We start from the raw sequence: 12,390 nt of genomic DNA on the forward strand, positions 1-12,390 counted from the left end.
CCCGCCTGGGACTCCGGCCGGCCGGCCGGCCCGCAGCGCCACGGCAGCCCACGGCCCGGGCGCGCACCGCCCGCCTGCGCCCAGCGGGGAGCCCTGCGCTCCCCTCGGGCCGCCGGGCCGGTCCTCTCCGCGGAGCCGCAGCGAGTCGCAGGCGCTAACAAAGGCCCCTCTTTCGGGCCGACATTTGTTGATCGCCTAGTTCGCAACGGGGAGGGGGTTAAACGCCGAAAGGCGCGGCCAGGGCCAAGGCCGGGCAGGAAGGTGACGGGCACCGAGCGCAGGCAGAGCCCGGCTGCCAGGGGCTGCGGAGCGAGGGGGAAGGCGCCACCTTAACGGGGAGCCCCGCCCCGGCCGGAGCAGGCGCCCCGCGATTGGCGCAGCGCTAATGGCTGGGGTTGATTGCTGAAATGCAAAACTTGTTGCTGTTTCTCCAGCTCTGGGTGAGAGAGGGAGCGGGAGAGAGGGGAGCGGAGACCCCGCACCGCCTGCGGCCGACGGGACCGGCCAGGAGAGCCTCGGCCCGGCAGCCGGGCGGGGAGACCGGATCCCGTGCGCCCGGCACGCAGAGCCCGCCGGGACCAGCGGCGAGCGGGGAAGCAGAGGCTGAGCCGCGCTCCCAGCGCCTCTGCAGCCCGGCGATGCGGAGCGGAGCTCCCGGGGACTGGAGCCGATGAGCTGCGGAGCCGAGCCCCGCCGGATGTCGCGGAGAGCCCGCCGCCGCCGCACCAGGTGTGAGGGAGCGGGGCGCTCCCAGGCGTAAGTGCCGCGGCCGCTCGGAGAGCCCCGGGCTGCGTGGGGCGGAGGCCCGGAGCCAGGCGGACCGATTTCATTCCCTTGAACTTTGTTTGGAAGCCGGGGCTGACGCTGCCTGTTTCTCCGTGCCCGCCCCGCCCGAGCGCATCCCCGCTCAGCGCCCCCACGTCCTGGCCACCTGCCCCGCAAGATGTGAGCGCGGGGAGCGCTCCCTGGGGACCCGGCTCGCCCGGCCGCTGCCTGCCGCAGGGACACTGTGACTTGGGTGCTCCCGCTCGCTGCGGTTCCGAGCGCGCTCCTGGGGGAGCCGGTCCGAGTCGCGCACCGGGGTGCCATGCCCAACTGATCCCCAGAAGTATGTTTGGGCTGGAGCAGTTTGAGCCGCAGATGAGCAGCAGAAACGCCGGACAAGGAGAGAGAAACTTTAGCCAGGCCGGACTGACCATGAGCTCCCACTTCAAATCGCCAGCTTTCCACTCTGGGGGCCCCGCGGACCCGGCCATCAGCGCCCTGGCCGAGCCTCCCATCCTGGGCATGAACATGAACATGGCTGGGGAAGCGTACGGCTTCCATGCCCGGGGACACTCGGAGCTGCATGCAGGGGGGATGCAGGCTCAGCCGGTTCATGGCTTTTTCGGCAACCAGCAGCCTCACCACGGTCATCCCACCACCCACCACCCGCACCAGCATCACCCGCACTTCAGCGGCAACTTTGGGTCCGAGCCCAGCGCCTCCTGCTTGCACGGAGGGCGGCTGATGAGCTACAACAACATGGGCAGCCAGCAAGCGTTTGCGGAGGGATATGAACATATGGCCGAGAACCAAGGAGGCGAAGGCTTTGGACAGCAAAGGTCAGGTAACATGCCCGATTTCCAGCACCACAACTCCAGCGCCTCTAACCACGCCGTGCCAGCACCCTGCCTCCCACTGGATCAGTCCCCCAACCGGGCTGCCTCCTTCCATGCGCTTCCAGCCTCCAGCTCCTCGGATTCCCACAGCCTGGAGCAGAGGAGGCTTCCCAACCAGGGAGGCGTCGATTCTTTGGAATACAATTACCCCAGCGATGGCCCTTCAGGACACTTTGATCTGCCAGTGTTTTCTCCTTCCGAGTCAGACGGGCAGCTTCCTCACTATGGTGCTGGCAGACAAGTTCCTGGGGGCGGCAGTTTCCCTGGCACATCTGTTTTGCCCAGAGCACCAGGCATAGCGGGGATGTCCAAAGTTCACCCGCAGCAGCAACATGGTGTGTTCTTTGAAAGGTTTGGAGGTGCTCGTAAGATGTCTGTGGGCATGGAGCCTGGCGTTAACGCCAGACACCCTTTAATGCAACAGCAGCAACAGACAGGTTTACTGGCCAGACAAAACTCCTGCCCGCCAGCAATTCCTAGGCAACAGCAAACAGAAGCCAATACTCCCAACCCCAACTTGCAGGACAATGGGCCAATAATGCAGAACCAGCATGCACAGTTTGAATACCCTATTCATAGACTGGAGAATAGGAATATGCATCCATATACCGATCCCGTGTTTAATATGCAGCACCCTCCTCCGCAGCAGCAACCAAATCAAAGACTGCAACATTTCGATGCCCCCTACATGAATGTGGCCAAGAGGCCTCGGTTTGACTTCCCCAGTAACCCCGCTGTCGATAGGTGCCCGTCCTGGAATAACAATCTGCATAACGGGGGCATGGAAAACCATCTATCGCCGTCCGCCTACCCCGGCCTGCCGGGCGAGTTCACGCCCCCGGTGCCGGAGAGCTTCGCCCCGGGGCCGCCGCTCCAGCACGCGGGCCCCGAGCACCAGGCCCTGCAGCAGCGCCAGAACGCCGCCCTGATGATCAAGCAAATGGCGTCCCGGAACCAGCAGCAGAGACTCAGGCAGCCCAGCCTGCAGCAGCTGGGGCACCACGGCGACGTCGGCCCGAGCAGCCTGGTGCAGCACGCGGGCCCCGTCGGCAACATGCCGCAGCCCGGCTTCGAGCGCGAGAGCGGCGGCCGGGGGCCCAACTTCGAGCCGCAGGCCCCGCACCTGGCCCAGGACAGCGGCTGGTTCCCCGGCCCGCACCCGCACCCGGCGGGGGAGCTGCTGCCGCCGCGGCGCATGGGCGGCCCCGCCGAGCCCGGCCCGCACGAGCTCGGCCTGCCGCAGAACGGCTCCGGCCTGCTCTTCCGACCGCCCGTGGGCGGGCTGGGGCTGGCGGGGGAAGGACACGTGCCGGCCCTGCACTCCCCGGGCGTCCACGCCCAGTTCGGCGCCGGCCTGGCCCCGCTGCAGTCCCCGGGCGGCGGCGTGGGGCTGCCCAGCGCGCCCGCCGAGCGCCGGCCGCAGCCCGACTTCGCCGCGCCCCCGCTGGGCGGGCAGGCGGGCTTCGCCTTCGGCGCCTCAGGCCGGGCGGCCCCGCCGCACAGCGCGAGCGCCTCGCCCGGCGCCTTCCCGCCCGCGCCGCCCGAGTTCCCGCCCGCGCCGCGCGCCGCGGCCAGCAAGCTGGGCGCGCTGTCGCTGGGCTCCTTCGCCAAGCCGGCCAAGGAGAACGTGTTCGGGCAGAGCTGCCTGGCCGCGCTCTCCACCGCCTGCCAGAACATGATCGCCAGCCTGGGCGCGCCCAACCTGCACGTCACCTTCGCCAAGAAGAGCCCGCCCGAGGGCAAGCGCAAGCTGGGCCCGCCCGAGCCCGACGGCGGCCCGGCCCCCGGCCCGGACTTCTTCCCCGGCGCGGCAGCGGCAGCGGCGGCGGCCAAGGCCCCGCCCGGCGCGCCCGAGACCAGCCTCTCGCCCGGCTACGCGCCCGAGGCCCCGGGCGGCGAGGGCAAGGCGGCGGCGGCGGCGGCTGGCGGGCGAGGGCGGGGCCGGCGGAAGCGGGACAGCGGCCACGTCAGCCCGGGCGGCTTCTTCGACAAGTTCCCGCCGGCCGAGGGCGGCGGCGGCGGCGGCGCGGGCAGCCCGGGCCCGCCCGACAAGCCGCTGACCTCGCCCTCCTGGGCCAAGGGCGGCGAGCTGCTGCTGGCCGAGCAGCCCGACCTCCTGGCCTCGCTGGACAGCGGCATCCAGAGCGCCAGCAAGTCGGACGGCGGCTCCCCGCGCGGGGACTTCCCCGACGAGCCCAGCCCCGCCTACGGCCACGAGGACGAGGTGTCCTCCAGCTCCGACGGCGCCCTGGCCAAGCCCACGCGCAGCCCGCTGCTGGGCGGCTCCCCCAAGCTGCCGCGGGCGGAGCACGCGCTGCTCGGCGCCCAGAAGCCGCTGGCCCTGGGCCTGCTGGGCGCCGCGGCCCCGGACGGCTACGGGCTGGGCGGCGGCGGCGGCGGCGGGGGCGCCCACCCGGGCACCCCGGGCCTGGAGCAGGTGCGCACCCCCACCAGCACGTCGGCCCAGGACGAGATCCACCCGCTGGAGATCCTGCAGGCGCAGATCCAGCTCCAGCGGCAGCAGTTCAGCATCTCCGAAGACCAGCCGCTGGGCATGAAGAGCAAAAAGGCCGAGTGCCCCGGCCAGAACGGGGAGGGCGAGTTGAACAGTTGTTGCTCGGATAACGTCAAAGGTGCCATGAGCACGATAGACCTTGACACTCTGATGGCAGAGCATAACTCTACCTGGTACATGCCGAGCGAGAAGTCCTTGATGGAGGGACCAGAGGAGGACAAACCTATGGCACCGTGGGAGAAGTCAAAGCCTCAGAATCCCAGCAAAGAAGGTATCTGTTTCTGATCCCTTTATGAGCGTGAATGTAGCTTGGTGGCACGCGTGGGTCTCTTCAAAAGTTTGTCTAATCAGAATGTTTGCTGGGAACCTTCCTCCCGGCACAGGCCACTCACCTTGCTTGACTTAGTGTCCTGTAAGGGGAACAAGGGGTGCTGGGGGCTGCCCCCCTCCCCGTGGAAATCCTTAGCGGGTGTGTTGAAGGTTGAGTCAGGTGGGCGTCTGTCCTGTTCTGCAGTTTTTCAACTATCCCGAAGAGGCCAGTTTCTAATTAAAACATACAGGCTTTCGGCACCCATTGTTTCTCGAAGCACTGTTGAATATGGAAATGTAATTACCTAATCTGGGTTGGTAAAGGGGCGTTAGGATTGTTACCTCTCTCTGTCTACAGCACCCTTTATAAACTCCTGTCTCCTGCTAATAGGAAATGCGTTGCTAACAGCAGTGTGCTTGGATTGTTGCTTTCCAAGACTAGGTTGGGCATCCCTTCACACACAAAGGAACAGTTGTTCCTCTGTGAACTCGAAAGAGGAAATATGTTTGGTCGGGAATTTTAACAGGGGAGTTACCGGTAGGTTAGGTAGGTGATCAGTGATTTAGGGAACCTTTGCCGGTTTGGGTGAATGGAATCCACGGCTCAGATTTGGAACAAAACACCGCCCCTCCCCTAGAAACCTACATACTTAGAACTTCATTGGCTAAATGAATAGTGGCTCTTTGCTACTTAAATCTAACGGAACTCTTACTGTAGAAGAAGCAGACAACCGGTTTCTTTACAGCGTTTAGGACGATGGTTTTAAAATCGTAACTTGTTTGTGCCCATAACACATTAATTCTAATTTCAATTTGGCAGTATTCTAAGCCATGTAATTTCCATGTTAACATGGGTGAACTCAACTCATTTTTTCATATTGGATTAATTAAGCAGGGAAAGTTTAAATATACATGGCAAGTGTTCAGATGGGGTTCTCAGTTTAATTTGCAGAAATACATATATTGACAGAAGAGAACTTCCTGCTGTGGCAATGTTTACTGTTGGAAAAAATATATATAATATTCTGTATTATAAAGGTTTTGGTGAATCCAGCAAAAATGTGTTTGGTCTTAGTGTTGCATAGTCTCTAAGTATTTTCCTGTTTATCTTTTAAAAGAGCTAAGAAGTTTCTACCATTGTTAACATAAAGAAAATATAAAATCAGGCTCAGCGTTTGTCAATATAAAAACATGCTTAGTTGATGTTAATATCAACATTTATTTTTCATTCTTTATTCATTTTCTTTATTATCTAGAGGGCATTATAATTCTAATATGAAAAATATACGTGGGTGGAAAAACCGTTTTAGTTATAGAAGCTCCTTAACAAAGATGATTTCAGATTTAATAATTTCCATTTTATCAAAGCCATTTTTTCCTAAGCTCACTGATTTAAGGTGTGTGTGTACACACCCTTCCCCCAGATACTATATGTGTAAAATTGTCTATATGTATGCACGTGTGTGTGTGTGTGTGTATATATATATTATATCTTGTACACACATATATGTATCATGTATTTTATGTTGATGATTCATTTTGCTAACATTAGGCTGGTTCAGATCTATTTTCGCTGTCTCCTCTTAAGAGCCGCTTTTTGTAGTACCCTTGATTGAAGTTGGAATTTAGGTAAAGAGAGATGTTATTAAAATGAAAATGGAGTTTGAGTGGTTTGAAAACTGCATAACTTCCTACTTCCAGTTCTGGTGGGCTTTCCAGCTTTCGTTTTCTGAAGCATGAATGCTAGCCCCCACTGTTTGTCTCTTTGTTCATGTTTAATGCCCAGCACTGGAGACTCTCATTTGAAGCCAGAGTGCTTAGCATGCACAGCAGACTCTAGGAAACCCATCAGCATTCTCCATGCTTTGCCCAGGCAAGGACATAAATTGGTTTGTTTGGGGCCCTTCTTTCCATTTTTAAATGGAGTTGCACACAGCATCCTTCCTGGCCCCTTCTCTTTTATTGTTTCTTGTACACAACATCTAGAGCTGACTGGATCAATAGCTAGTTAGCACAAATCACAGTTCCTGTCAGTTCTACCTTGTCAGACATACACACACTTATGCACACTCTAATTAAAAGCAGATTGGGGAAAAAATGAAACTAAATTTTTTAGATTTTAATTTATTGGATTAAAAAACCCAAAGTGAAATATTTTTGGACTTTTTTGATACAGCTTGGCTTAATATAAGCTTTTCTTGTGTACATGTGACTGTGGCAGTGGAGGGTTTTTTTGTTTTTTTTTGTTTGAGACAACTCCCCTACACACAGTTTGATATTTAAAAAAATGGTCTTGTTTGATAGTCACGAGTACTTTTAAGGAAATAACTCTTCCTTCTCATATAAAGATAATCATAAATATTATTACAAGAGCCAGATCATCACTCTTGTGCTGATGTTCCTGGAAGGAAAACTAGGTAACTTGCATTCCTATATAAGGATAAGTTTTAGTACTTAAACCTCTTAACATAAAATAAGATATTGATCTAACTCTATAACACTGGTTAGATATATTCATTTTGCTTTCCATTTTTACCCCTTGGAAGGTTTAAATGGACCAATTCTTCAAATGAGACAAGTGATATAGATAAATAGAGAATTCACTTTAATTGTTCTTTGAAATGATAGGAGGCAAAGTAGATGAGTTCTTTTCCCTGTCACAAAATAAGTAGTATTACATTTTTAATTAAATCATATCTGTACGTGCTTGAAGTTGTGTTTAAGAAAGAGGTTTTGTTTTATCATGTAACTGAAGTTCAATCCATTTTTAGTCAACTGGAATTTGCCTAAAACAATGTAGGTTTCTAAGTGTTTCCAGTTGAGCATATACAAAAAATGTATGTAGGTTTCAAACATCACTACTTAGGAGCCAAGCATTAGTAATGTTTAATACAGTACAGTGTGAAAGGTTATATAAGTTTATTAAACCTTTTAATTTTGTTATACTATTAAAATGCTCGTATTTCTGAAATATAGCTTAATCTCCCTAACAAATATTTTGAATTTTTTTAAGTTATACTCATTGGGGTCAGAAAGAACCTCTTCTGTTTTGTACATAACACACAACTACCGTGACATGCATTGATTCTTCTTTTGAAGGTTATAAATAGGGTGAATGGAGAAGTTCTAGCTCATGGAGCACTGAAGTCAGCATTCCATGTTCTTGAGGCCGTTATCCAAAGTGTGTGTGGTTTTTGTGGTTTTAAGATTAGTTAGTTGTACTGTGACTGTAGGAGCTTTGTTAATTGAAGTATTTTCTGTCTGTAGAAGGCAACTTTTAAAATATTCAGTTAATACCCACACTAATGGAAGAAACAACTTGTCTGAAAATTGTTGAAGTGACTGTACAGACTCTTTGCTGATGCTCTATATTTTTTTGGTAGTGGTACTAGAATGAGTGTTTGTCATGTCTATATTGTTTGTGTGAATAGTGAATTTAAGGATAGATAACAATAGATAACACGTGCGTGTACACATATATACAGCATGTTTGACATTTTGTGATTATGTATTTGGAAGTTTCATCCTATTACAATATTTATTAAAATATCCTCATCAATTAGGAATATTTCCAGTATTAAGTTCTTTGTACTAAAATAACCTTTGTGAGGTGAATAGTAGGGTTTTCCATAAAGCTTGATAGAATTTTATACCTTCTCTGTGCTATCCACCCGGGATTTAGTATTGAGGAACATTAATATTGTGTCTGTAGAAATACTGATAACTCTTAAAACCCGAGCTAACTGTAATTAGGAAGAGCCGGACCAAGATCACTTGCAAAGCCCAGGATGAACTGAGTATGTTTCATTTTACTTAATTTGATTAAACTAGGAAAACTTTTGACTCCAATGGAGTTTTGATTAGTACATTCTGGAAGGCCAATAGTTAAAGTTCTTGGTTTTTGTTCCTCCCCACCCCCACCATTGAAATTTCTAAGGTCCATATTGATGCCTTCACTTGACATTTGCACCACAGGAATATGTAACCTAAAACCACACCGGTGTTAATCAGGGAAAATGAAAATAGATGTGGTTACCCTTTGTGGCTCTTACATTGGTGGTTGCCCATTTTCATTTCCAAGTCCAGCTCAGTACGGTTAATTTCTAATCTTTTGGTTCTTAACTATTTCATAGCAGTAATAAACTTTGGAACAAGCCAAGACATAAAATGCTAAGCAAGCAAACTATTTAAAACTGTACATTTCTACAATATATTAAAAAAGGACTTAGATTCTCTCTCAATACGGCTGTTAGTCCTTGTCAAATTTTCTTTTAGCTCCCAATACATTCTTTGGTGGGTTTTTATTTTAGTAAGCTGCTGACTTATTTGAGACATTTTACCAAGGAGAATAGATTTGTTTACTATGACAGAATTTGTCAAATTTCCTGTGCAGCGTTTCAAATGTTGAAATAACATTAAAAGCAATATATGATTTGAAATTGACTTGTACTGTACTAAGGACTAGGAAATGAGTTAACACTGACTAAACTTTCTTTATAGCAGGGAAACTATGATTCCTGGTGCTATTTTGTTTGCTTGATAGAGGTATTTAAACTTCCATGAGGAATTTTAAGTTACCAGAAATGCAATTACCCTTGCCAAGAAGTTATGTGATATACTCTGCAGATATGAAATACACATCTTTAATAAATGATCTGGGTTAGCGAGCTGATTTATGGTGAGAGAATACTCCCACTGCAGATTGCAACGAAGATTTCACTGTGCATTTAGATTTGGATTTAATATGATCTCTTAAACTCTTCTGATCTGTAAAAATCTAGCAAGGTTGCTCCTGACTGATTTGACTTCATTTGAATGACAATAGCACCATTTCATTTACTCTGACCAGCCATTAGCTTTGCTGTATCATTTTATAGAAAAATGTTCCCGTTCAGAAACACTTGCTTCTGTTTTATCTACTGTTAGAGAGAAAATGTTTGCAGCTTTATATGCTAAATATCAGACAAGACTGGGAATAAGGGTAAAATTTTTAGTATCAATTGCTATAACTAACCTAAAATACTGAAATATTTAATGCAGCAAGTATGTGGATTTATTGGCTTCAGTTAATGTTGCACTTGTCTGTATTTTTCTTAGTCTTGCATTTCTTTTTCTTTAGATTTTTCAGTCCAGTGTAATAGATGATTGGCATGAATTCAGATTTGGCTTGCAGTGTTAGTAGGCTAATTTTTTTTTTGGTAACAGTTTGTTATTTTCTAATGACATTTGGTTGTGGGATTGCCTGTAACAGGAATATTATTTAAACTGTGTGTGTGTGTGTGAGAGAGAGAGAGATCAATATATTTAGTATACTCTTGGTCTCTTCAAATTGTCACATACAGTGTTAAAGGAACTGAGTGAAACTAGAAGTATAGGTCGAAGCAGAGATTTTTTTTCTGATCTGTGATTCTATTGCACTATGTTCCTTTTAATTTTGTATGTGTACTATGTCTTTCTAACAAATGATCTAATAGTGTTTGAACAATTTATTATAAAATAGTAATTCCATTTTTTGTAAGATATCTTGTTCCGTTGTTACTTCTACCCATCAAATTCTGATTTTTATAAGGCATTGAACAAAGGAGTGATTAAAAATAAATAGACTTCCGATGATTGTAACAATTAAATCCCAGCCTCTGCAGTCTTCTGGACAAAGTAAGGGTTTTGATACAGCAAAATGCTTTTTATATATTCATATAAAATTGTAGTCCTAGACAAATGACTGTACATTTAGTATTTATATGTGTGTGTATATATATAACTTATAAGTGTGTATGTGAATCTGTGTGTGAAATATGTATGTGTATAAGGTGTGTGTGTGTGTGTAGTAATGGCTTAGTCAGAACCTGATTATATCAGAGTATGAATTTCTGCATATCCTGTGGGCTGGCTTTATTGTCGTTTTAAAGAGAAGTTTCATGTTGTTCAGTATTTCATTTTTTTAATGAAAAATTTATCTGACATCCCCAAAACAGTTGTTGCTTGATTCTAACATATTTAAAATATCTAGAGTAAGAGGTTAATTCTTGGCCAGTGGAATTGTCGCCTGTCTTGTAACTACTGTAAAGTATGTCCTTTTTTCCTTATTTTCAGGCTGGAATGCTTTATATGCATAATGACATAGATAATCTGTCAATTTCAGAATGCCAATCTGTAGTGGGACTCTAATACAACCAGTAGCAATCATTCCATCAGTTTGTTCTGGCTTTTTTTCTTTTTGAAGGAAGCCCTTGTATTTTAAAGAATTTTTTGAGATTTATTTAGTTTAGGGAGACTTTTAAAAGAAACATCTTTGATTAGGGATGTACTTAGAACATGATGACTTGGTAGCTCCTGTTTTCCTAGTCTGTATTTTATATTGAGGCTTTTAATTTTGAGATCAATGGCACAGCAGAGGATATCTTTTCAGAAATAACATTGAAGATGCTGTCACTTTATCTAAGAAATACAAAATCCAAACTGACTCTTCTTGCTATAGTTAAATAGTCCAATTCTTAGTTTTGATTTAAAATGGATGTTAAACAGCATTTTCCTCAATATCTTGTAGCTGGATCCCACACTTGGACCCTAGTGATGATACTAATAATTTAGACAAAAACATTAATGTCTTTTGTAGTTGGCTGCTTTATCTTCCTGAGAAACTTAAGTCATCTTTCTCTTGAAACGTTGATAATTAGTAATGTTATAACAATTGTTTTCTTTCTTTTTGCGGAAGAACACCACAAGGAAGTTTCTTGCAATGTGAAGTATGTTTAAGGATTATATTCAAGAGTTGCAAAGTTAAATACCTTTTAAATGTAAGGCTGTGAATTTAACAGCTCGAGGTCTAACCCATTAATTTTAACAAGCTGACTTTCTTAATACTTCAAAGAGAACATCTTAGATGATACTGGATTGCCAAAAAAAAAAAAATAAATCCACAAAACATTCAGTCTTTGTTTCACTCTTCTGCTTTCAAATGACAAAAGCCCACTTATGCAAGGAAGGAATTAATGTGTTCCTTAATTGATGTAATCAGTTGTGCGAGTTTTTTTAACTGCACTTGGTCGGTGTTGCACTAAATATATATTAAAAAAAAAAAGAAAAACGTTTGTTTTATTAGTGTTTTTCTGACACTTAATTTCATTTCTGTAACAGTGCAGGGGTTGGTTTAGGAGACCTAGAATTTGTGTTGTGTTCAACAGCAAAGGGTAATGAGTTTGTATCTCTTCAGGAGACCTTATTTAAGTGTACAGCGTATCTCTTTTAGATTGGAGCAGTGCTAATCCAAATGCTATCCAAAGAAAGTTTTCTCTTGACTATATTGGACAGCAACAGATTCAGCATAAGCGAATCTTATTTAAAACTATTTCATTCCCAAAGGTGCACACTGCATTGTTTACTAGCAGTTACTGAAAACAAGACATTTCTTGTCTTTGTGTGTGTAACATTTTACTGGAAGCATCATTCATGTGTACTAATAAAATTTTTGCAAATTTGTTTTCATTTCTGTATAGTATTTTAACATAAAAAATGCAGTGCATGAAGTTACAGTGTCTAGATTTCTATTAGGTTTTGAGGTTTGTCTGAAGAACCTACTCTGTCTTGGTATGCAGAAATCTGGTCATGTTTAAGTGCTCCAATGATAGATTTTGCATTAAAGTAAATATAGTTCATTTGAGATTAAATGCAAAAATAACAAATGTACAAGCCTTAAAGAGTGCTGCTGGTGCCTCACTGCAGAATGTTTTATTAGACATTGCACTTACCATCTTTTCCGTACAAGCTAATTCAAGTAAACTTTTGTGCATTTGATTTATTTTATCTTGCTATGTACAGTGTTTGAAGCACCTGAAAAATTAGATGAGGTGAAATGAGTTACAAGCTAATTCCTCCTCCCCGCCCCATTTGTTTGGATACTCTTTG

At 47.1% G+C, this 12,390-nt stretch overlaps 1 protein-coding gene across 7 annotated transcripts in view; it reads left to right on the top strand.

The window, feature by feature from the left end:
• The first annotated feature begins 445 nt into the window (after positions 1-445).
• MN1 (MN1 proto-oncogene, transcriptional regulator) overlaps positions 446-12,390 on the top strand; it is a 193,127-nt gene continuing 181,182 nt past the window's right edge. For all 7 annotated transcript variants that reach the window (XM_044990344.1, XM_044990345.1, XM_044990348.1 and 4 more), the window contains exon 1: positions 446-4,447. In XM_044990344.1, coding sequence (XP_044846279.1) covers positions 1,111-4,447 — 3,337 coding nt within the window. In that variant the 5' untranslated portion in view covers positions 446-1,110. The remainder of the gene's footprint in view (positions 4,448-12,390) is intronic.

Source organism: Mauremys mutica, chromosome 16 (assembly GCF_020497125.1).
Source record: "Mauremys mutica isolate MM-2020 ecotype Southern chromosome 16, ASM2049712v1, whole genome shotgun sequence".
NCBI classification, from domain to species: domain Eukaryota; kingdom Metazoa; phylum Chordata; order Testudines; family Geoemydidae; genus Mauremys; species Mauremys mutica.